This window comes from Primulina eburnea, chromosome 4, assembly GCF_022965805.1.
Source record: "Primulina eburnea isolate SZY01 chromosome 4, ASM2296580v1, whole genome shotgun sequence".
Lineage (NCBI taxonomy): Eukaryota > Viridiplantae > Streptophyta > Magnoliopsida > Lamiales > Gesneriaceae > Primulina > Primulina eburnea.
The window spans coordinates 10,767,573-10,790,715 of NC_133104.1; the positions used below are offsets into that span (position 1 = coordinate 10,767,573).

Genomic DNA, 23,143 nt, shown 5'->3' on the forward strand with positions numbered 1-23,143 from the left:
AACCTTCCTTCCAAGATCCTTATACTAGAATTTGATTGTTGTTTTGGAGTTTAAATTTTTGTTTGAATATTCTTTAATGTTTCAAGAATTTATTCTTTTTTTTCAAGGATTTCCTCGATTCTATGTGATATATAGTATATCTGATGTTATAGTTATGTACCGTTTTATTGATCTATCTAAGATCTCCAAAGAGTTTAGAGAAATTCAAGACTATTTCTAGGAACCTATTATTTTGAATAATAAATTTATCTTAGGACTTTAAGATGTCTCTCTTTGACATGATGTTTAACATTAGTTAGCTCTTCTTATAAATATTACAAAGTATTTGAATAAATCCTATAAATATTTAATCTCAAATATATTATTCAGACCTATTTTGAAAAACATCTCATTTTCAAACATTGAATTATACAATAATAATATTATATATTCGAAATAAATTATTTCGACTCTTCTACCTGGGTTTTTTTTTAAAATAATTCAATTTTTAAAATTAATTTCAAAAGTAATTTAAAAAAAAAAATGTTTGCAAAAATAGCTTAATCCGCGCTTACGAAGCGCGGATGTTGTTCACGTGGACTAGCGTCCGTGCTTCGGAAGCATGGATGGTGCTTGCGACGGAATTTAGCGACGGTAAGTATAACACAATTGTCGCTAAAATTGAATTAGCGACGGGTAATAAAAACCGTCGCTAAAATTGAATCAGCGACGGATTAAGAACCGTTGCTAAGTTTAGCGACAGATTAAACCGTCGCTAACATCCGTCGCTAATATTTGCTCTTTTCCTTATCATGCGACACTAACAGCATTTACATGTACGCCGCACATAATCTTGAACTTTCAACAGCTTGTATCTTTGTAGCATGCAATGTGCGCTGCGGAAAAAGAATTTGCGCGCTGCGAAAAACTGTTTTTGTTGTAGTGAAGACATTAAAAAAAAACAGACAAAAATTCATCACGTAATAAGTTTTTTTAGGAACCTCTACTATTCAACCTGATTTTTTCAGTGAGTCAGGGATGGCTGATTTTGGTTTGTTTGGCCAGCAGGATTTTCCACCAAGACGGAGTTTAAAAATCATGGTGACTTATAAATTATAGTCTACAAACTCCGTCTTGGTCGAAAATCCTGCTGGCCAAACAAACCAAAATCAGCCATCTCTGACTCATTGAAAAATCGGGTTGAATAGTATATGTTCCTGAAAAAACTTATTACGTGATGAATTTTTGTCTGTTTTTTTTTTAATGTCTTCACTACAACAAAAAGGTTTTTCGCAGCGCGCAAATTCTTTTTCCACAGCGCACATTGCATGCTACAAAGATACAAGCCGTTGAAAGTTCAAGATTATCCACGACGTACATGTAAATGCTGTTAGTGTCGCATGATAAGGAAAAGAGCAAATATTAGCGACAGATGTTAGCGACGGTTTAATCTGTCGCTAAACTTAGCAACGGTTCTTAATCCGTCGCTGATACAATTTTAGCAACGGTGTGTAACAACCGTCGCTACGTCAATTGTAGCGACGGTTGTGGTATAAAAACCGTCATTAAATTCTGTCGCAAGCTGCATCATAAACACGGATTAAACTATTTTTGCAAACTTTTTTTTTAAATTACTTTTGAAATTAATTTTAGAAATTGAATTATTTTTAAAAAAACCCCTTCTACCTGGTACCGTGTATGACAATTTACCCAATTTTTGTTTATTTTTTAACAACCAAATTTAGCCCAATAATTGCCTCCCACTCTTGTCTCTCTCTTTCCTTTCTCGTTTCTTCTGAACTCCATTTTATTCTAGCTTTTAAACTCCTTCATTTTTGAACCAATCGAAATATTTATGGCATGATTCTTATTTGGAGATCCATTGATTTGATTTGATTCTTCGAGGAATAATCTTTTCATTATGGTCGGCGTCGCGTTGGCGGCGGAGTGGCAGCTTCTCTACAACCGGTACTATCGCAAGCCGGAGCTCTACCAGATGCAATGGAGGCATGTTGACCTCACGCGCAATAAAATCGCCTGTGCTCCTTTCGGCGGCCCGATCGCGGCCATCCGAGACGACACCAAGATCGTGCAGCTCTACGCAGAGTCCGCCCAACGAAAGCTCCGCATCTATACCTCTTCGGGCATTCTCATCTCGGAGGCCATCTGGAAAAACCCGGGCGGTCGTCTTATCGGAATGTCCTGGACCGATGACCTAACCCTGATTTGCATCACGCAAAACGGCACCGTTTACTCATACAACATCCACGCGGAGTTACTCAGTACTTCCTCATTAGGAAAGGAGTGTTTCGACAACAGCGTCGTTGATTGCGTGTTTTGGGGAAACGGCGTGGTGTGCATTAATGAGGCATTCGAGATTTTTGCAGTGCCGGAGTTTAAGACTCCAACTACTGTGGTTAAAATGGCAGATTGTGGTTTGGAGGAGATGCCGCTTTGCATGGCTGTAATCGAGCCGCAGTATAGAAATTCAGGTGATGTGGAGGTGTTGTTGGGAGTTGGGGATCACGTGCTGTCCGTGGAAGAGGATGGAGTGCAGGAATTGGGAGCAGGAGTGGGGCCATTGCAGAAGATGGTGGTCTCCAGAAAAGGGGAGTTCGTTGCATCGTTCACGCATGATGGAAGGCTTCTGGTCATGTCCTCTGATTTTTCTAATGTTATTATTGAATACGCTTGTGAGGTAAAGGCTTGCAACTACTCAATTGTCTATTTGGATTCTGTAAGCTGCTATTTAAATCCATTCTCTGCTTGATAGATAATGGTGTTGAAATGATTTGATACACCCTTTGAGTTGCAACTGTATATTATCCTTTTTCTTGTATGCTGATGATATCGTTTACATAGTTATCTAAATGAATGAGCTGATTCTGCATTGCTTTTCCACCTTAGGATATTTATTGATCTCTGTGTTAGCAGTTGAATCATACACTCTGGAACTACTCCTAATCACCTTCTCTCGAGAGCAGCTTCATGTTAAAGTAACACAATTGTATTCCATTTACTCAGCCTTTGACTATGAGATTTCATCTCCATGTGAAATAGAGTTCCTTTTTCCTGCCTGATCGATGAACACAAGTTACTTCTTTTTAGAGAGGAACATAAGAGAAAAATTAAGTCACACCGAAAAAGATTATATCTTGCATAAGTCATACTCCTTTGCATCTTGTAGCTCTTCTTGGGACACTTTAAATTGCATGATTTGTCATCTAATTTTTTTTTATTATGTGCATAGTCAGCGCTTCCTCCTGACCAACTAGCTTGGTGCGGAATGGACAGTGTCTTACTTTGCTGGGATGACATGTTATTGATGGTGGGCCCTTATGGCGATCCAGTCCGCTACATCTACGATGAGCCAATAATTTTGATCCCAGAATGTGATGGTGTGCGAATACTTTCTAATACTAGTATGGAGTTTCTGCATCGAGTCCCAGACTCTACGGTGTCTATTTTTCAGATTGGGAGCACCTTACCCTCTGCTTTGTTATATGATGCTCTGGATCATTTTGACCGGAGAAGTGCCAAGGTAGTCTTCCTCTAATCATGTACTTTAAAATTTTATTTCTCCTGGCGTCATTTGGATACATGCATAGTTGTCAAAGGCGAGCGCCTCTCGCCTTGAGGCGAGAGGCGCCACCAGGCGTGGGCATTGCGCCTGGGGCAGCCCCAGGCGCAACGATTCACAAAGGCTCGCCCAGGCGCGCGCCTGGGCTCGCCTTGGAAAGGCTCTCGGGCGCGCCTTAGGCACGCCTGAGTTGCTTTTTTTAAAAAAACAAATTCAATAACAGAGAAGTTGCATTTTGAAAATGCAACTTCTCAGTTTTTTTTTAATAGTAACTTAAAATGTAAGAGCCCAAACCAACCCCAAACGTAACTTCTCAGGATGATTGAAGAATTTTAATTGTGTTACTTATTGTTATGAACTTATTAATTATTTGTTGTTTTGTGTGACATTGTAACTTAATTATTTCATATTTTAATATATTATTATAAGCTAAATATATTTTTTTTAAACATAAAAAAAGTACGCCTTGCTTCGGTAAGGCGCGCGCCTCGCCTTGCGCCTTGCGCCTCAGGCTCCAGAGCCCTTGTGCGCCTCGGTGCGCCTTGCGCCCTTGACAACTATGGATACATGTTATCATGTTGTCCTGATATTATGGTCTGGAATCCACATCTTCTTTACCTGTAGTCCTGTTGCATCTGTTATTTGTTCAGTATCACATGGTATGCATTATCTACCTTCCAATTTCACCTTATTTTGCATGGTCAGTGAAACGAATTTTTGGGACCTAACCGTAGCTTATAAACACCGCCACGATGTGTGTAACCCTGATGTGGAGATGCATATTTCTTTTGAAATTTATTAATTAGAACATTTACTCATGGTTTTTGTGAAAAGCAGAAGACATGTAATGCAACATGGTATTCTGTTCTTTCATCGCTTTTCATTGAATATATTTGTGCAGTTTGTCCCTAATTCAAGGTAATGAAAGCTATGGGTCTGGAGATACTATCCTATAACACCCTGAAGATCCATTATGCAGTGTATTTACTTTATATATTAACTTTTGATGTTTACTCATGTTCAATGCATTGACCATAGCTTTAATTGGCTTCATCATCCTTCATGCACTGCTGACTTACAGACATGGTTGACAGCTTTTATGTGCACTATTCATTCCATCTACATAACCTTTTTCCTTGGGAGTTCTGTCAATGAAATATTTTTGAAATCCTCGAGAATGAGCCTTATCATCTTGAAATTTCTAGATGAGTCCACTGATGTACTTAGTTCTTATCATATCATTAATAAAAAACGTTTCTTGTATAAAAAAAAGAAATTTCTGGATGATTATAGGCATTAAACTTAGAAGTAATTGAATGTTGAGCTAGTAGGTGTAAGGAATTGATAGCTATAAAAATAAAGATATGAGAAAAATGACTTCTCTACTAATTCCATGAGTATAGTACACGTTATATAGGCCACAAGTGATGCTACTTCTTCCAAAAAATCAGAGAAAAAAATATTAGCCTAACTCTTTTAAAAGATTTAAATTATCCTATCAGTTATAATCAAATCACAAAATTATCATCAAATTTATTACTAAATCATAAAATATTCTTGATTGATTTTATCTACAATAGTGACTGGAAAAAAAGTTAATGAAATAAATTGACAAAAGGTTTTTGAATTTAATGTTAATATGAGAATACTGACGTTCCATAATATGGCAGGCTGATGAAAATTTAAGATTGATCCGCTCTTCTCTGCCAGAAGCTGTTGAGGCTTGTGTCGATGCTGCTGGTTATGAATTTGATATTTCTCAACAGCGAACGCTACTGAGAGCTGCAAGCTATGGGCAAGCTTTTTGCAGGTTTGTATATTATATTCTTTGATTGAGGTGGTCAGCATGAAGTATTGAATCATATCATGCCGAAATACAAGGTCACATACTGGAGTAGGGCGCAACATTTTTTGGTGAATAACAGTTTAATGGCATTTCATTGTTACCAAATGAATATAGTGCAGTTTAAATGTTGTGGGAGGCATGTTTAATAGACTGGAGATTTGTTAAATTTTGACTAGTAAAAAGGCGATATTGTCCTTCATCCACAAATAGAAAGGCTAGAGCTCTCTTACCATTCTATCTTGATATTGAGATAGAACCGTTGCCTTTTTATTTACGTAATTGGAGAATGGTCCTTTAAATTTATGACATTCTCTCTACATTTATATAAACCATGAACCTCGTTGACTAAAAACACATAATGCAACACATTGCACAATTATCCTTTAATAAATGTCGGTGGTTTTTTAAAATTCGAATTTATGTAAGGTCATTGAACTAATAATCACCGTAGTACAGTTGCAGCATTTGTGTTGTTACTGGAGGCATAGTAAAATCAAATCACCGTCTTAAACTGGGATTATAAGCTCTTGATGATCTTTGATAAACAATTTTCATTAGCATTTTAATCTTATTGTGACTAATGGTTTTTCAAATTTTATCATCTACTATGCGATGTTTAGGTAAAAGCTGAATCAGTCGGGTTCATTTTAACCGTATAGTGTATTTTTTCTATTTCAGATGGGATCAAAATTACTGGGATTTGCTAAACCTTGTGAATCTCAGAATTGTATGGTTGTCCATAAATTTAGCAGTTGAATTATTTAAATGCTATGGTTGGTGATCTGTGTTCATTTCTGTGGCTTCTCCACCGTGACCTCTTTAAGGAAAACATTTTGAAATGGAAAGCTTACGATCCCATGAATTTTATGCTTTTAATTTTCGTGGCTATTGAAACTTCAGATACTAATATTTTTCAATCTGAAGTACTGTAAGAGCAACAAGCTCTTTTATAAGTTCACCAGCAGTTGTAACATGATGAAGCGTATGTTTACTGAATTACATTATGTGCAAGATAACAATTTTTATGGATCGATTTATCCAGTTGCGATACTCCAAGTATTAGATTATGGTTGATGAGATTCTTTGTAATCAATTTGCTTATCTTCCTGTACTAATAAATTGCAAATGAGTGAAAGGATGAGTAACTTAACCGCCAAGAGGCCTGATCATCTCTTGGAACATGGGTTGCTGCAGCATTTCTTCTGCACATGAAATTCAACTTGTTCTCATATGATTTTCTTTCTTGTAAAATCGCTTCGACTTCTCCAGTTCTGCAGTTTAATAAATTTTGATTCTTCTCAAAAGAATATTGTTTTCTGATTTTTCCTGGTAATGATATCCAGTTGGCTTTGACAGCCATTTTCAACATGACCGAATTCAAGAGACTAGTAAAATGCTACGAGTATTAAATGCTGTGCGCCATGTTGAGATCGGTATTCCTCTTAGTATTCAGCAATACAAGGTCTTAACTTCTGTCCTCTTTATTTTTTAAGTTTCAAGCACTGATTACCATGTTGAGATTGCTCTCCATTTTTTGCAGCTGCTTACACCAAACATTCTGATTAACCGTCTGATTAATGCTCATAAACATCTTCTAGCTTTGCGTATATCAGCATACCTTGGCATGAATCAAGTAAGTTGGTCTTTTGACATTTCTTTCTTTTATATAAGAAGTATAAGATTCCTGATCTGTTCATGGTTGTTCCTCATTTATCTGGAAGAAAGGTCTTAGGATATAGTAATTTCTTTTCCTGACTTTATGTATCGATGATATTTCTTCGTTCAGAGACGTTGATGCACATTACTTTCAGCCAAACAAAGCTACAAGTCGGGCAATTTTGCTTCTGTAAGTTACCAGATTTTCTTAGCATAAGAACATGGAAGAGTAAAAATCTAGACTTACTAGAGCAAAGACATAATACATAGAAAATTGGAGTTTAGCAAACCTTCAATATCTCTAGGATCATTTTTATAAAAAAATGACATTTTTATAGAAAATTGACGGGGATTGATTGAGATTTATTGCATAGTATACAAGTAGGATGTTCAAAGTGGAGAAGAGCATTCGGTATTCTGCGTGATAATAAGGTGTCCCTGAAACTCAAATGAAAAATTATAGAATAGCGGTTACGTCTGCTGTGTCATATGGATGTTGTGCAGTAAAGTGGACACGTGAACAAAAGATAGAGTCAGACATGTTGATGCTAAGGCGGATATGTTGACATACATTAATAGATTGACTAAAAAACGAGTATATTAGAGGAAAAGTTGGCGGTACATCTATCGATGCAAAATTGATAGAGACACACATGAGATGGTATGAACACGTTCAAAAGCGACCAATAGAGACTCCAGTTAGGAGATACGAGACCATGACTAGCACCATATTAATAGACGAAGAGGGAGTCAAAAAAAGACTTGAATAATAACGATTAAGAATGATATGCATTATCTAAATATAGATGAAGATATAATAGGAGATAGAGCACAATAACGTGGGAAGATCCATGTACCTGACCCCACTTAGTGGGATAAAGGCTTGTGTGTTGTTGAGAACATCGATCAGTTCATTGCAGTATTTTCATCCAAGTTGCAAGGACTGTGTCTTAGAGTTGTGGCTAAGTGTTGTCTCTACTTTTGACTCCATTTATCTTGTGATTACGAGTGGAGAAATTTTGATTGAATGTTAATCTGTTATGGAAAATTCTAGCAAAATATTGATTGGACAGGGGAATCATGGTTTTCCTTATTTTATGATTCTGACCTCTCTATTTTCTTTATTAAAGGATTCTGAATTATCTTTTGTTTAATGAAAAAACGATTTGGAATTTACCAAATCTGTAGGATTCCTAGGGATTTAAATATAATCTTGTAAGCTCTATCATTTTTAGGGCAGAATTAAAAAGAAAATAAAAGGGGAAAATATTTCTTCCTTCTAAGTAGTCAAAGAGATCTGATTTTCTCTCGATAATTCGATCGAGTCTCCAGACCTAACGACAACATGGGTCTCCAAGAGAGGGAACATAGCTTCACATTACCCTAAGACCTTTTATCCAGAAGTTGGGTCTATAACGATTGACCATGTATCAGGAAGATAAACTCACTAGAGAACAAAGAATGTGCGAAATGGCTTCTCAACTGTAGGGACTCTCGCTTAGCATGTCAGCCATACGATCTAAAACATGGGAAGACAAAATAGAAAGAGCAGCAACAGGGGCTCACAAGGATCCAGTGCGAGGAATAGGAACCTGAAGAAGGAGAAATTCTCAAGCATGTTCCTCGATATTCAAAGTTGGACTGCTCGAGGTATGGTGGCCAAATTGGCCCGTAAAGGTGGATCAATCTGTGAAAACTTTCGACACCAACGTACATCCGAGAATGAAAAGGTGGAATTAGCTTCTTTTCACTTGGAAGGCAAAACTCTGTTGTGGTTCTTAAAATTAGAACAAGATCGACCGGACTTACAATGGGTAGAATTCAAGTCCCATTGTAATCTTCGCCTTCAGCCCCTTTATCTGCAGCTAGAAATTGGGAGAATTATTAAAACTTCGCCAAACAGGAACAGTGGAGGAATATCAACCCTAATTCAAACAGCTCGCTTGTAGAGAGCTGGTGAGAAGTCAGATCTTTCTCAGCTACTTACAAGAAAAGATTGCAGTTGAAATTGAGATGCAAAACCTCTAGGACCTGATCAACGTCATAAGCCTTGCAAGGCTCTATGAGAGGAGAATGGGGGGAACAAGGCATGATGAAATAAATAATTGACCCTCTATAGCCACCACGGTGAGGAAAGGGAAGAAAGAAGGAAAAGGGGCTTGGTACTATTGTGATGAGGTCTACACTATAGGAAGTAACTATTTTGGCTTGAAGGCATTGAAGAAACGACGAGCAAGGAAAATGAGGATGCAGCCCCATGGCCATAACATCACCAGTTATTCATGTTTGCGGACTAGCACGACCATTAAGGAGGCAAAGATGTTATGGAAAATTCTGACAAAAACTAATTAGATAGGGGAATCATGGTTTTCCTTGCAGATGAAAAGAAATTTGGGATTATCCAAATCCCTATGATTCTCAGGGGTTCAATAAATTTCGTAGAAATTTGGGATTATCCTATGATTCTCAGGGGTTCAATTTCATATTAATTTCGTACGCTCTAATATTTATACTTTATAGAGCAGAATTAATATGAATAAAAGCTGCATAATATTTTCTTCCAACTAACTGGTTAAAGAGATCTGAGGATCTCTCATTAATTCGAGCCTCGGCCCTAATGACACCATAGGTCTCCCTGGGACATAAAAACAAAGAAAACAGTTCAATTCAGCCGCACATTACCCCATGAAGAGATCCAGAAGTTGGGACCATGAAAATTTAACTGTGTTTCACTCAATTCAACCTATAGTCTGAAATATGTATCTGAAGGATGCTCTATTCTCCAATTATACATTTCTATTCATTTATTGATAAATTTTGTTTCCTACAAAAGGAAAGGTACTGACATGTACTTCTTGCTTTCTTGACTCTTGTTAGGAAACGGGTAAAACGTTGTTCAGTAAATGGCTATAACAACGAACGTAGACACAAAGAAAGTCGTGTAATGGGGGAAATGACAGTTAATTATTGATTAATTCTCCGTCTTTTCAAGTCACCGTTGTGTAAATTCCAATAATGCTAGAAAGAATGCAACTTGGGTTATGAATGCAGCCAGTAGACTGCAACTAGTAATTTTTTTTATGATGCCCTGGATATCAAGGATCTTCTTTTGCTAGATATCTCCTTTTTGGGTTACGTACATGTTGTTTTCACAATGCATGTTACCCATGCCCATGTATACTAGAAGACGAAGTCTATTTTCCTTTTCAATTATGAAGTCCATGATGCTCTACTTTTCCCCATAAATTTGCTTCTTATATTGTTCTTATTCATTCGAAAAAGCTTTTTTGAATTGCTGTTATGCGATGTGCTGCCATTATCAACTGGATGCTTCTGCTGAAAGTAGCTTAACTTTCTTTATTGATTCATGGCAATTGTAGTGCTAAGAGTGATGTATTATAGAGAAGATGTGAAGATGTGGAATAATAGTGAAGGAAGATGTCTATTCTCAACAAAAATGAGATGCAGTTCTTTATGTTACTTCTATTTACTGCTAGATTGTTCTGTTCCCTTCCAACAATATAATAATCTTGAAGGAAACGAGATTAGATTCTTTTCCATGAAGATGAAATGCAGTTCCTGTAACTTCTATGTGTATAAAGAAACAGCTGGGGGGAGATGCATTTACTTTTTTGCTTGATTTTATTGGTACCGCCATTGTTTTTGCACGAAGTCATTCTATTATTCTGGCTCTGTGTAGGAAGTCGTAGTGATGCATTGGGCCTGTACAAAGATAACAGCATCTTTAGCGATATCTGATGCAAGTCTCCTACAAATGTTACTTAACAAGGTTAGTTTTAATGGATCTCTTGTAAGGGGTTTGTGCATAGTACAAACCTTCTCAATTCCAGGTGATCATGTAAGTTCTGTTACTTTTGATTTTTTTCCAGTGGTGATTGTTGTTAGACATCGTTTTTGAGTCACTTGAGAGGTTATACTGTTAGAATTCATTTTACTTCATAACTCTCTAGACATGAACCATGGTGTGACTCTGTCTTGTGAATTTTTTTGTTAACCCTTGAATATCTTGCCACTTTTAAACCCATTCCATTGCAGTTTTCGACTTCCCAGTGTCAAATGACTTTTCGTTCTTGTAGATGACACAAATTGTAATCCCCCTGGTCTCTCTAGATGTCAGTCTTCTAATGGAGTGGTAAAAAAAATTATTTATTTAACCGACTCAAATTAGTGGTCAGAATTTTTAGTTCCCCCCAGCCCTCGGAGAATGTTTATTTTGGGTTTTGAGCTGGACTCTGTATTCAAATGACTCCGAACCAGTGCCAAACAAAATGTAATTTACATTTAGTCTTTCATCTGACTGCCAAAGAACGGAACCCATCTGTAACAGCCAAGTTTAATAAGATAATCATTTAGTTATAGTCTAGATTTCTAATGACATTTGTGGTTTGTTTGATTAAAAGTTTCCAGTAAATAGATAAATTCCTTAGTTAAACTCTTCTACTTGCTCCCGTTGCATAAATAACTCCATGCCTGAGATATTAGTTGTGGAATTTTTCAGCTCAAAATATGCAAAGGCATATCATATGCAGCTGTTGCTGCACACGCTGACAAAAGTGGTCGTAGAAAGTTAGCTGCTATGCTAGTTGAAGATGAGCCTCATTCATCCAAACAGGTATCATTGTGTTTGTTCACCCCATTCAAGGTGTTTTTATCATTTCATGACAGTGAATCGCAATTTGTGCTCCGTGTTACATCTTTACCAGAGAAGTAAATAAAAACTAATTTTGAGGAGTAGCTACAAGTTGATTGAAATTTTAATATTAAAATCAGTTAACTTTGAGTGATGAAAGGCTATGGAAAAATGGGTTAAATAAAGAACTAGATTCTTTGTTTTTTTTTTTTTTTAGTTTTAAGATAGATTTCCATTCCTTTAGTGATGTCATTTTAAATTGAAGTAGTATAAGTTTTCCTCTTTTTAGGATAATTTTGTACAACTAATAATGTTCTCTCTTCAGATTCCTCTGTTGCTCAGCATTGGAGAAGAAGATAATGCACTCATGAAGGCTACTGAAAGTGGTGATACTGATCTTGTTTATCTTGTCCTGTTTCATATGTGGCAGAAGGTTTGTGATGATGAAATCTACAAGATTGCAGTCTCTTCAGTCTTGAGGATAGTTAATTGATGAACACTTACGATTTTGCAGAAACTACCCCTAGAGTTTTTTGGAACAATACAAGCCAGACCACTTGCACGTGATTTGTTCGTGACTTATGCACGGTAGGAATACTGCTCATTTGCCAAAGAAACCTCGAATACAGGGTTATTTTGTAACAACCTTTGATAATGCAGCATATGTTTTCTAACTCAACTTTTTCCAGGTTTTACAAGCACGAATTTTTGAAGGACTTCTTTCTTTCCACCGGGCAACTCCAGGTAAATTCAAATTGACTTGTGTCGTATGGTCTCATCCTGTCTTAGTTATTTGTAATGTCTACTCCAAATATATTAATGTGATAATACTTGAATGAATTAACAACCAGTAAATTAATATGCTCAAAATTCTCATCTCTCACCACTCTTATAGAAAAGATTTTTTGACTTTGCAGGATGTAGCTTTTCTATTGTGGAAAGAGTCTTGGGAACTAGTAAAGAATCCAATGGCAAGCAAGGGATCCCCTCTTCATGGTCCACGTATTAAATTAATTGAAAAAGCCCAAAATCTTTTTGCAGAAACAAAAGAACATACATTTGAGTCTAAGGCAGCAGAGGAACATGCAAAATTGTTGAGGTAATCATTTTATCTGTTACTTATTAGCATTGAATATACGATTAATGGTCTGTTAGCTCCTGCTATTACCTCCTCGGATCTTCTAGATCTTTTTAATCCTTTTCACAAATTAATTCATTTTTGAAAATCATTCATTTAAGTACTAAATAAGTCCCTTGTTGTAATTCTCTTAATGATTGCTTTAGTAATTGAAATTACTTCTTCCCTGGTGTCATTTTTCCTCGTTAAATGTAAATGTCATGTTCTATTTCATGAACGTCTAAAAGCTTGGTACTCTAGTAACCTAGTTATGGAACCTATTTTGTATATAGAACTCATGGGGATGGACATGGGTCGGGTTTGGCTCGAGCATCCGAGAACTGACCCACTAAAAATTATGAAAGACCCATACTTGTCGGATCCGTTTAAAGACTTGACCCATTAAACGAAGGACTCGTACTCGTCGGATCCGTTTAAATCTAAACCCGGACATCGCCATGATCCGTACTTGAAGTTTATGGTTTGACTCGTTAGATCTGTCGATTATGTTTACAATAGTTTTTGATAATTTTTTATTTTTAACCAATATATTTATGACAAAAAAAATTAGATCAAGTTTGAATTATAGGTTTTTTAGAATAAAACTGATATAGTCAAATTAATTAGCTAGTAGCTTTTGTTTGACCAGGATATTTTTTGTAGGATTCTTCTTTCTCATTAAATATAACATTTTATAAATAGTTACCTACAAATAAATCATTTTTTTAGAAAAAATAGATAAAATATTTATGTAATTTTTTAAAATGATATAGTTTGATATATTTTCATAAAAGTAGAACGGTTAGTATAATTTTTTTACCTATACATACTTAATATATTTGTTTTATAATATAATATAATATAATTGTTAAACATGATGGGTACGGGTGGAGTCGTATATGACGTGCTATTCGATCCAAACCTGTCTTCGTAGAAAATTTATACCTATTATATGACCTGATACCCGTTTAAATTACCCAATCCACCCCAAATAGAATGGGGACCTGGATCCATTGCCATTTCTAAGAATATTATGCTGATGACTGAAATATTATATGCGAAGGATAAAAATAATCTACTACCATTTTGTAGACTTTGCATCAGTCATTTTTGGAAACTGGAAACCATCTGTTCATCCCAATTCTACTTCTTACTAGACAGTAGCATATGCTTATTTCAATCACATTTTCATATGAATCTGGATACTTTATTGTTTTTCTCTTGTTTTTTTACTGAGAAAGTGTTTCGAGAATGAGGTCTCTGTCTCGTTTCTTCTTCCCTTTTGACCCTCTGCTCCTCCCTCCCTCCCCTAGCATCCCATTGTCATGGTTCTCTTTATTTGTACATCATATGCGTTATCATAAAATATGCATCTAGCGATCTCATTTAGCTGCTATTCTGACCCTTTGCAATCAATTGCAGGATTCAACATGAATTAGAGGTGACTACTAAACAGGCAATTTTTGTGGATTCAAGTATCAGTGACACGATTCGCACTTGTATTGTCCTGGGAAATCATCGGGCTGCCATGAAAGTTAAAACTGAATTTAAGGTACATAAAATTTCAGTCATTTCTCTTAATAGATATTCACAAGTACATAAGAAGGGCATTACCCCGAACCATTCTTTAACTTTTTTGCATACAATGATTTTATGTTATTTTCATTTTTTGACGATCACTTTTAAAATTATTGTGAATGTGACACAGGTTTCAGAGAAGAGGTGGTATTGGCTTAAAGTTTTTGCTTTGGCAACAATCCGTGATTGGGAGGCACTTGAAAAATTTTCAAAAGAGAAAAGGCCACCTATTGGTTAGTCTATATTCAATATTTTTTGGGCAAGTTTCTGTGTACTTGGTTGTTTCCAATAACTTGTTTCAGTTGCGCCTACATGAAACTTTGATTTGTTTAAACTTACTTTTCTGATCCAAGCGTTCCTATGAGGTAGGTAGATGTAGACATATCGCCGAGTACAGTTTCCATTATATTTCCCTCGACTCTCATTTTTACCTTTTAATTTGGGTTTGCGTGTAAACCATGTCTCTCTGTTCACATATGAAATTTTTACTCACTATGCCTTAAAACCATGAGAGATGCCCTCTGAAGTTCAACTTGTCTGGTCATCGTTTAATTTGCAGTTTTGTGGTTATTTTCCTTCCTACATTTATTTTTCCAATGTGTGAAAGAACAGACGATAATTATACTAAACAGGGGCATAAGATACTTTTGGCAGTCCGTGGAGAGACCATTATTTCATTGTTTTATCTTTTTCCATCTTTTTGCCTATTATATTGTCACCTTTAGGTTACCGGCCGTTTGTGGAGGCATGTATTGATGCAGGTGAGAAAGCTGAAGCTCTTAAATATATTCCAAAACTTGCTGATCCCAGAGAGAAAGCCGAGGTAAAATAGCCAATTTTTTGATAGCTGGATTTATACATCTTTCATATCTTCTGCGAGCAAAGAATGTTTTATTCTTGTTTAAATTCCTAAATTTTCTGTAAATACTGAACAGGCTTATGCTAGAATTGGGATGGCCAAGGAAGCTGCAGATGCCGCATCCCAGACAAAGGATAGCGAACTGCTGGGCCGTTTGAAACTTACTTTTTCTCAAAATACCGCCGCTTCCTCAATTTTTGATACTCTGAGAGACCGGTTATCCTTCCAAAGCATCTCCTAATATTTGCTTTATCCATCGTGCGATGATTATTATTGTATTTGTTGGTGTTGTGCTCAAGAATGCAAGAATAATTAGTGGGACTCAGGCAGTTAGTTCTCGTGTGAGGTAACATGATTTGTGGAAGCCAGCCTTCGGCTATTAGCCTTCATCTCTGTCTTTATTTTCTGGTTGATTGCATCCTTACACGGGGAGCAGTTGGTCTTTTAATCTTCTGAATTGGTTGTGTTGTATGTATGCTTGGCCCTGAATTTTTTCCATTTCTCTTGTATCATGGTTCTTTCTTGATGGCACCATAAGTACTAATTTATCTGAGAGGTAGTTTGACTTGCATCTGCTAGGCTTTGCTTTGGTTCTCTTTTGAAACGCAATAGTAATTTATAAAATGTCTGAGAGGTTCGTTCAAATGCGTTAGCCGGCAAATGTGCCCGTCGACCTGACTTGACTACATGAGGAGGATCAAGCTTAAGATTTTGCTAGTTGAGCTTTCATGTTCGGGCTTTCTGATGAGCTTTAATCCAACTCGAAATTTTCATCTTTTGGATATTTTATATTGGTAGTTAATTGATGTAATTGTGATAAATGTAAAACTATTTTCATGTTCTTTGAAAATTTATTTAATATACAGTTCTAAATGTTTACAATTGTTTTGTTGAATGAAGGATTTGATATAGTAATTTGCGTATTGTGGAAAATTCAAAGAAAGTATTTTGGATACTTTTAAAAAGAGAGCAGTGATAGCATAGTATAACACCGGTACGAAGTTGGCTTAAGAATAGGGATGAAACAACGGTGGACACTAAATTTGTTGATATCGAGGAGTGTGGATTCTCTATTTTTCTCAATATAATTCCTTTAAAAGGGTAACATATATTGACTCATTTTAAATGTAACGTAGTTTGAAATTACATTGAATTTTATATAATTTGACTATTTTTTTAAATTAAAAATTAATTTTGAGTTTTTGTCAAACTACACTATATTTTGGATTAAAATATGGGTACATTAAGCAGAGAATTGATATATTTTAGAGGTCGGAAATGAAATGTCCAATCCTTGTTTTTCTTAAAAAGTATTAATTTTTTTTAAAATTTCTAACATATTTCGGCCGAATACCCTTGTGTGTCTATATATATATATATATATATATAATAACTTTACATCATTTTAAAAATAAAACAACCAACTATTAATTGAAAATTCAAAAGAATTTAATTCAAAGCGTAAAATCGTATATCGTCAACCAACCTAAACTATCAATATTTCAAAAATATACTAACACTAACATTCTCTCAAAAACCACTCAAAATCAATCATGATAGTCGTAAAAATCTTTAACTTTAACTTTAAATCATAAATGCGGAAAACTATTGCTGGTCCTCGGGTTATGTGCACCTTCAGTCCAATAAGATCAACTCTCAAGCCCCCAACAACATCAACCTCATGCTCACCTGTATCGATCACACCTAGTGATTCTATTGACTCAGCAACCTACAACCATAATAACGAGTAATACGTATACAATCACATGCAACAATGAAAATATTTTTACGTAAGATAACATTTCATGAAGATGCATAAACATAAATATTTTTCTTTAATCATAAACATATTCCGTTTCATCATATACGTATATGTTTTCCTTTTCGTTGAATTCAGATCGTTAATTGTGACTTTCGTATTAGCTGAATGTCGATGGATCCATCTACGTATTACCACAGTACTGTGCGGTGAGGATATCAGCGATGCTATCACGCGTCAGCTAAGCTTTGGCCTTACATATCATCGTATCATGGTATTAGTCACAATTACTTCACTTCCTTCAACATTTCATATTTTCATCACTATATAAAATTAAAGCATACATAAATAATTTTCTTTTAAACCAAGCATGCAATATATCTTTTAGTGTTAATCTTTCATCATAAAATTTCATAAAAATTTAATATAATCATATTAACATATTTTACAGCATTCCAGGCGCTGTCATGTCGTTTATTATTTTTCAGGTGTAAAATGATTGTTTTACCCCAAGACGTAAAATTTCACGATTTTGACTTTTTCTTACTTCGTTGACACTAGACCATCCCAAATAATTATTTAAGTTTAAATAAAATTTTTGATATTTTTATTTAGTTTAAATTCATGGCTTTTTTTATTTATTTCGTAATTATTAATTCGTAGTGCGTTTTAATCCCGAATTAATTTCAAACTTGAATATTATTTTCCCAAATTTTAAACATAGACTTTTTATACCTAAATTATCCTTATGAACCATGATTCGATCCCGTGGACCAGAGTTCAACCCCAACCCTAATCTCGAGTAACAGGCCAAGCCGCTAAAGTAGCTAAATCAGAATTCTCAATTTTCTACGACATCTAAACGATAAAAATATTTTCAGGAACAGGCAAATCTAAATGAGCTTTGTGCCTAGTTTCAGTTATTCTTTGATGTGGCCTCTAGATGGAAGAAGATTCTCTTTGAAACGATTCGCGTGGGACAAGATAATTATTAACCAATGAAAACCCTAAAACCAAACTCATCAAGGACACCCTCGAGCCATCTCTCATTTTCTTCGAGCCGAGCCCGAGCCACCCATGGCCAAGCCCTTCCTAGACCACCCATGGACCCTAGTGAACCCACTGGACCCAACCACGTCCCAGCCCAGCCCTAGTCAAGCCTTGGTCGAGCCATGCATGGTTAAACCCTTTACCCGACCTTGACATCAAAACATGCAATAATCGATCAGCTTGTTCTAGTTCTGTGTGCAGCCTCTACCGTGCTTCGTGTGGCTCTTAAACTCGTGTAAAAACATCTCTCTATGATCCTTTAACATGACAATCCCTTCACGCAAATATGAAACAAGTTTCTGACATAAAATCATACCTTATTCATACACGAATGCATAAAAACGAAAATATTCAATAAGAAATCATGTTTTTCATGAAAAAGTAATTCAAAACCATATTATGGTGTTATAGATGAGAAAAAGATAGTTATGGCGTGCCTTTGCGTATATTACGCACGTAAATACGTTGATATGCGAAGAACGATGACAAACGGAAGACCCTTGCTGAAAAACCTTGCAATAACCGAAGCTTTTCCTTGATGAATTCACGTGTGTGCGCTGAAGAAGGGAAAGGGCGTGAGTTTTGTCAATAATGGGGAGAGTTGTGGACTTATTTATTGATAATAAAACAAGTAAAAAAGCCTAGGACCATTAACAAGGTTAATAGGCCCAATAAGCCCATTAATGCATATTTGTAATATTTCGTTGATGAAAGTTCGTGAAAATATTAGCCGAGTTGTCAAAAAGTTCATTCGTCGATAATCGAATACTATTAAAAATTACAACTCGGCGTATAAAATCACCTCAAAACTCCTTATTTTTAAAAATATCATAAAGCATCAACCTTATTTTAAATAATTAAAAATAATTATTTAATAAAATTATTTTCCAATTTTTTCAGCCACCGGTCTCCGTTCATCGATCGCATCTCGAATAACTTTTAAAAATATAATTTATGCATTCAAGTAGAAAACTACTTCATAACCATATCAAACATAATTAATTTAATCAAATAAAATCATTTAATTAGTCATTTTCCATTTTTTTTAGATTTGCATGCAGTTGGATTACGTCGTCTTATTTTTGAACTTTACAATTCCTCTCTCCCTTAAATAAAATTTTTCCTCGAGATTAGAACTTACTGAATAACTCCGGGTAGCGACTCCTCATGTTCCTCTCGGTTTCCCAAGTAGCTTCTTCCTCTGAGTGATTTAGCCATTTGACTTTGATCATTTGTATGACTTTGTTTCAGAGTATTCTTTCCTGCCTAGCCAATATTTGTAAGGTCTTTCCTCGTAATTCATGTTTGGAGTCAATTGCAGTGGTTCATGATTTAGTACATGTGAAGGTTTTGACATGTACTTCCGCAGCATAGATATGTGGAACACATTGTGTACTCCAGATAGCATTGGTGGCAATGCCACTCTATAGGCTAGTGTTTTAATCCTCTCCAAAATCTCAAATGGCCCTATGAATCTTGGGCTAAGTTTGTATTTCTTGCCAAATCTCATAACACCCTTTATAGGTGCTATTTTCACAAAAACGTGGTCTTTTATTGCAAATTGTAGCTCTCTTCGTCGCTTGTCGACATAGTTTTTTTGTCGGATTTGTGCAGTTTTCATTCTATCTCGAATTTTGACTACTAGCTCTGCTGTTTGCTTGATTTAAGTTCGGACCAAATTCTCCTCTCTCGCAAACCTCGTCCCAATGTATGGCTGATTTACACTTCCTTCCATATACTGCCTCATAAGGAGCCATCCCTATTGATGATTGATGTGGCTATTATTATAGGTAAACTCCACTAGTGGCAACTTCGGTTCCCAACTTCCTTAAAAATCAATGACAGAACCACGAAGTAGATCCTCCAAAATTTGAATAACTTTTTTGGACTGACCATCGGTTTGAGGATGAAAGTTGTGCCGAATAATAATTTAGTCCCATCGCTGCATGCCGATTCTTCCAGAAAGATGATGTAATTCTCGGATCTCTGTCAGAAACAATAGATACGAGAATCCTATGCAGATGAATTATCTCTCGAATATACAAATCAACATAATGTGTCATGGTGAATGTCGTCTTGATAGGTAGAAAATGCTCTTATTTCGTAAGACGATCCACTGTCACCCATATAACATTAAATCCTTTGATAGTCATCAGAAATCCCACAACAAAGTCCATAGTAATATTTTCCTATTTCCATCGAGAATAGGAAGTGGCTTAAGTTTTCCCGCTGGATATCTCTCTTCATGCCCGACCACCAATACAATAATTGAAGATCCTTATACATCTTTGTGCTTCCAAGATGAATGAAATATGGCGTGTCATGAGCTTCCTAGTGATGACTATACCACCCACCTCAGAATATCGTAATTGATGAGAATCCTTGAATAAACTTTCGATAATAGCCAGCTAGTCCCAAGAAACTTCGGATCTCGGTTACGCTCTTCGGTACTTGCCATTCTTTCACTGCCTAAAATTTCTCGGATCAACCTTCTCTCCATCACTAGAAATGATGTGGCCTAAGAATGCCACTCTATCAAACCAAAACTCACACTTACTGAACTTGGCATATAATTTCATATTTTGCAGTATTTGCAGTGTTGTACTCAAATGCCGATATAAAGGCCTAAAAATCTTTACTTTGAAAATTTGCGGGAAATTTAAAATTTTCTTTTTAAAATAATCAAAATTGCCTCATTCACAAAATCAACTGATAAATGAAGTTTGATGTTCAAAATTGCAGCGGAAGATATTAACATTTTCGAAATAACAGTAACAGTTTATCCAACGATAATTAAAATATTTGAGCAATCAAATAATAATAAATGCTGAACTGAGGTCCTCGGGTCCTACTACTGCCGACCCAAGCTAGTTCACTGGTCCCCGCCCTCGATCCCGACATCATCAGTACCTACAACAATCAAGTCTAGTGAGTCTAAAGACTCAACATGCATATATCGTAAATAACGAGTAAATAATATAGTAAAATTTGCATGGGATAAAAATATTATGTCATGAGCAATTATAATACGTGCATAACTGAACTGAAAAATCGTAGTAAAAATGTTTGCTCCTTGGAGCCCTGTACTGAAATAGCTTGTAATAATTTTCTGATGAGATTATGGTCTACGCAAGTGGTACCTGAACTGAACTGAACTGAACTGAGCTGACCGATATTGGGACCGGACCGATAACTGGTGACCGGATTTACGTATGATCAGACTACTGCCATAGTATACTGGGTGAAACAACTGAACTGGCCGGTAACTGGCGACCGGATTTAATCATTATAGTAAAGTGACCACAAGCAATATCGTATAAATCTCAAAATGAATATTTTTGCACGCACTATAATTAAATAACCGAATTAAATACCCTGTAGTAATTTTACTGAATGGATTGGATCGCTCCCAGGCTCGCTGCAACCTAAATATGCCATGAAAAATATGCAATAGCTTTTACTTGACCAAACTATGCAATTAAATCCAAAAACTGAGACAAGTGCGCCTACGACTTCATATTTTATCATGACTCTGTGCCAACCCGAACCAACACCGAACCATCAAATAGTCATGATTTAAATACGCATAAAATGATGAAACAATGCTCCTAAAATAGTGAGGGTCGAAATCTAGGTGAATGGAGGCCAAAACATGAAACGCTCTTTCGAGAGTCAATTCTCGTAGGACCTCAAAAATGATCCGAATCACGAACGGTCAAAAATATGGCCTTCCTAACTCAATGAGGCACTATCCAGTCAAAGGCTATAGGCTAAAAGCCAACCAAGAACTCGAATGAGCCCCTGAACCGTCACAGCAAGTTGCTGTCCACAAAATACAGCAACTGTGCTTAGATTTCTTGCGTCGTTTTCGAGACTACCTGCCATTGGGGCTTGAACCACCAACCAGAGACTCTTACCAACATCCCAAGGAATGATTTGGACCATGGCTATGGGCCCTAGCCCAGCCACAATTCGCACCACACCAACACCAATCTGGAAAGTTCACCCGAGAGCACCTTTGCATGCGCGTGAGGTGTTTTGCTTTGATTGCTGTCTCGAGTCGTTCCAGTGGCCATTTGATTGACCATGGCACGATCTAGAAATTTTGGGGGTATGGTATGAACCATGGCTAAGGGACATAGGCCAACCAAGATCCACACCATTCCACCAAAATTTTGAACACACATGCTGTACAAGTGAGAAGCCGAAATGGGGAAGGGGCTGTTCTTGCGTTTTTACTTAAAAACCGATTAACCATGGACCGAGCCACCAAAAGGGAGAATTATTCACGTCATAGACATGCTAGGGAAGTGATCTAACCATGGCTATAGGCCTTGTGGCAGCCATGATCAGATTCATTTCCCCTATGACAGCAACACAAAATTTCGAAAGGCTCAAATGGACAACATGTGGAGTTGCTGTCATTATCGTGTCTTCCAACGTGTATGGGGTTGAATGAGTGGACCAACATGGTCTTAATGCATCCTATTACATGTCTAGATGTCACCTTGGGAGCCTGGAATCGAACCAATACCTGAAACCCACAACACAAAGCAAACCGTGAAGCTGTCAAAGGAACTCGAAAATCTGCATGTGGTTTTTCTGAAAATTCTTGTTATGTTTCGGTTTTTGCTTATCAAAACATGATCATGTAATGAAAATAAAGGATATTAGGACTTGATTGAAGAGTCAAGGAAGAATATATGCATGCCTGGTTTCGTTTGAAAGAAAAACGAAAGAACGAGACGATTCGGTGCGCAGGAGGTGGAGCGCTTTCTTTTCTACCTTTCTTCTTACTCGATTTTTTTCTCTTGTTTCCTACTGAATTTTCTCACGGTTTTTAGCTCTGAATTTCTCTCAGATTTCGAGCAAGGGAGAGGGGTAATGATGGTTAGGAGAGTGAGGGAAATGGTTGCAAGATATAGGGAACAAATCAAGACCAAGTCTCCACCTTTTAAATTTTGAATTTTTGGTTTGATATCAAATGATTTGTTGGTGTTTGTTGGGGGGTGAGGTGGCCGATTATACCTGATAATCAAGGCTAGGGTAGTGATCTAGTATTGATTAA

General features: G+C 36.3%; 1 protein-coding gene across 1 annotated transcript; it reads left to right on the forward strand.

The window, feature by feature from the left end:
* The first annotated feature begins 1,724 nt into the window (after nucleotides 1-1,724).
* LOC140830883 (protein VACUOLELESS1) lies at nucleotides 1,725-16,108 on the forward strand. Its single transcript, XM_073194423.1, has 15 exons — nucleotides 1,725-2,677; nucleotides 3,230-3,520; nucleotides 5,230-5,369; nucleotides 6,762-6,867; nucleotides 6,946-7,038; nucleotides 10,762-10,851; nucleotides 11,581-11,694; nucleotides 12,038-12,145; nucleotides 12,227-12,300; nucleotides 12,402-12,456; nucleotides 12,630-12,811; nucleotides 14,252-14,381; nucleotides 14,538-14,640; nucleotides 15,133-15,230; nucleotides 15,343-16,108. Exons 1-15 carry the CDS (start codon nucleotides 1,901-1,903, stop codon nucleotides 15,505-15,507), a joined length of 2,526 nt encoding a protein of 841 aa, XP_073050524.1. The 5' UTR covers nucleotides 1,725-1,900; the 3' UTR covers nucleotides 15,508-16,108.
* The last annotated feature ends 7,035 nt before the right edge of the window (nucleotides 16,109-23,143 follow it).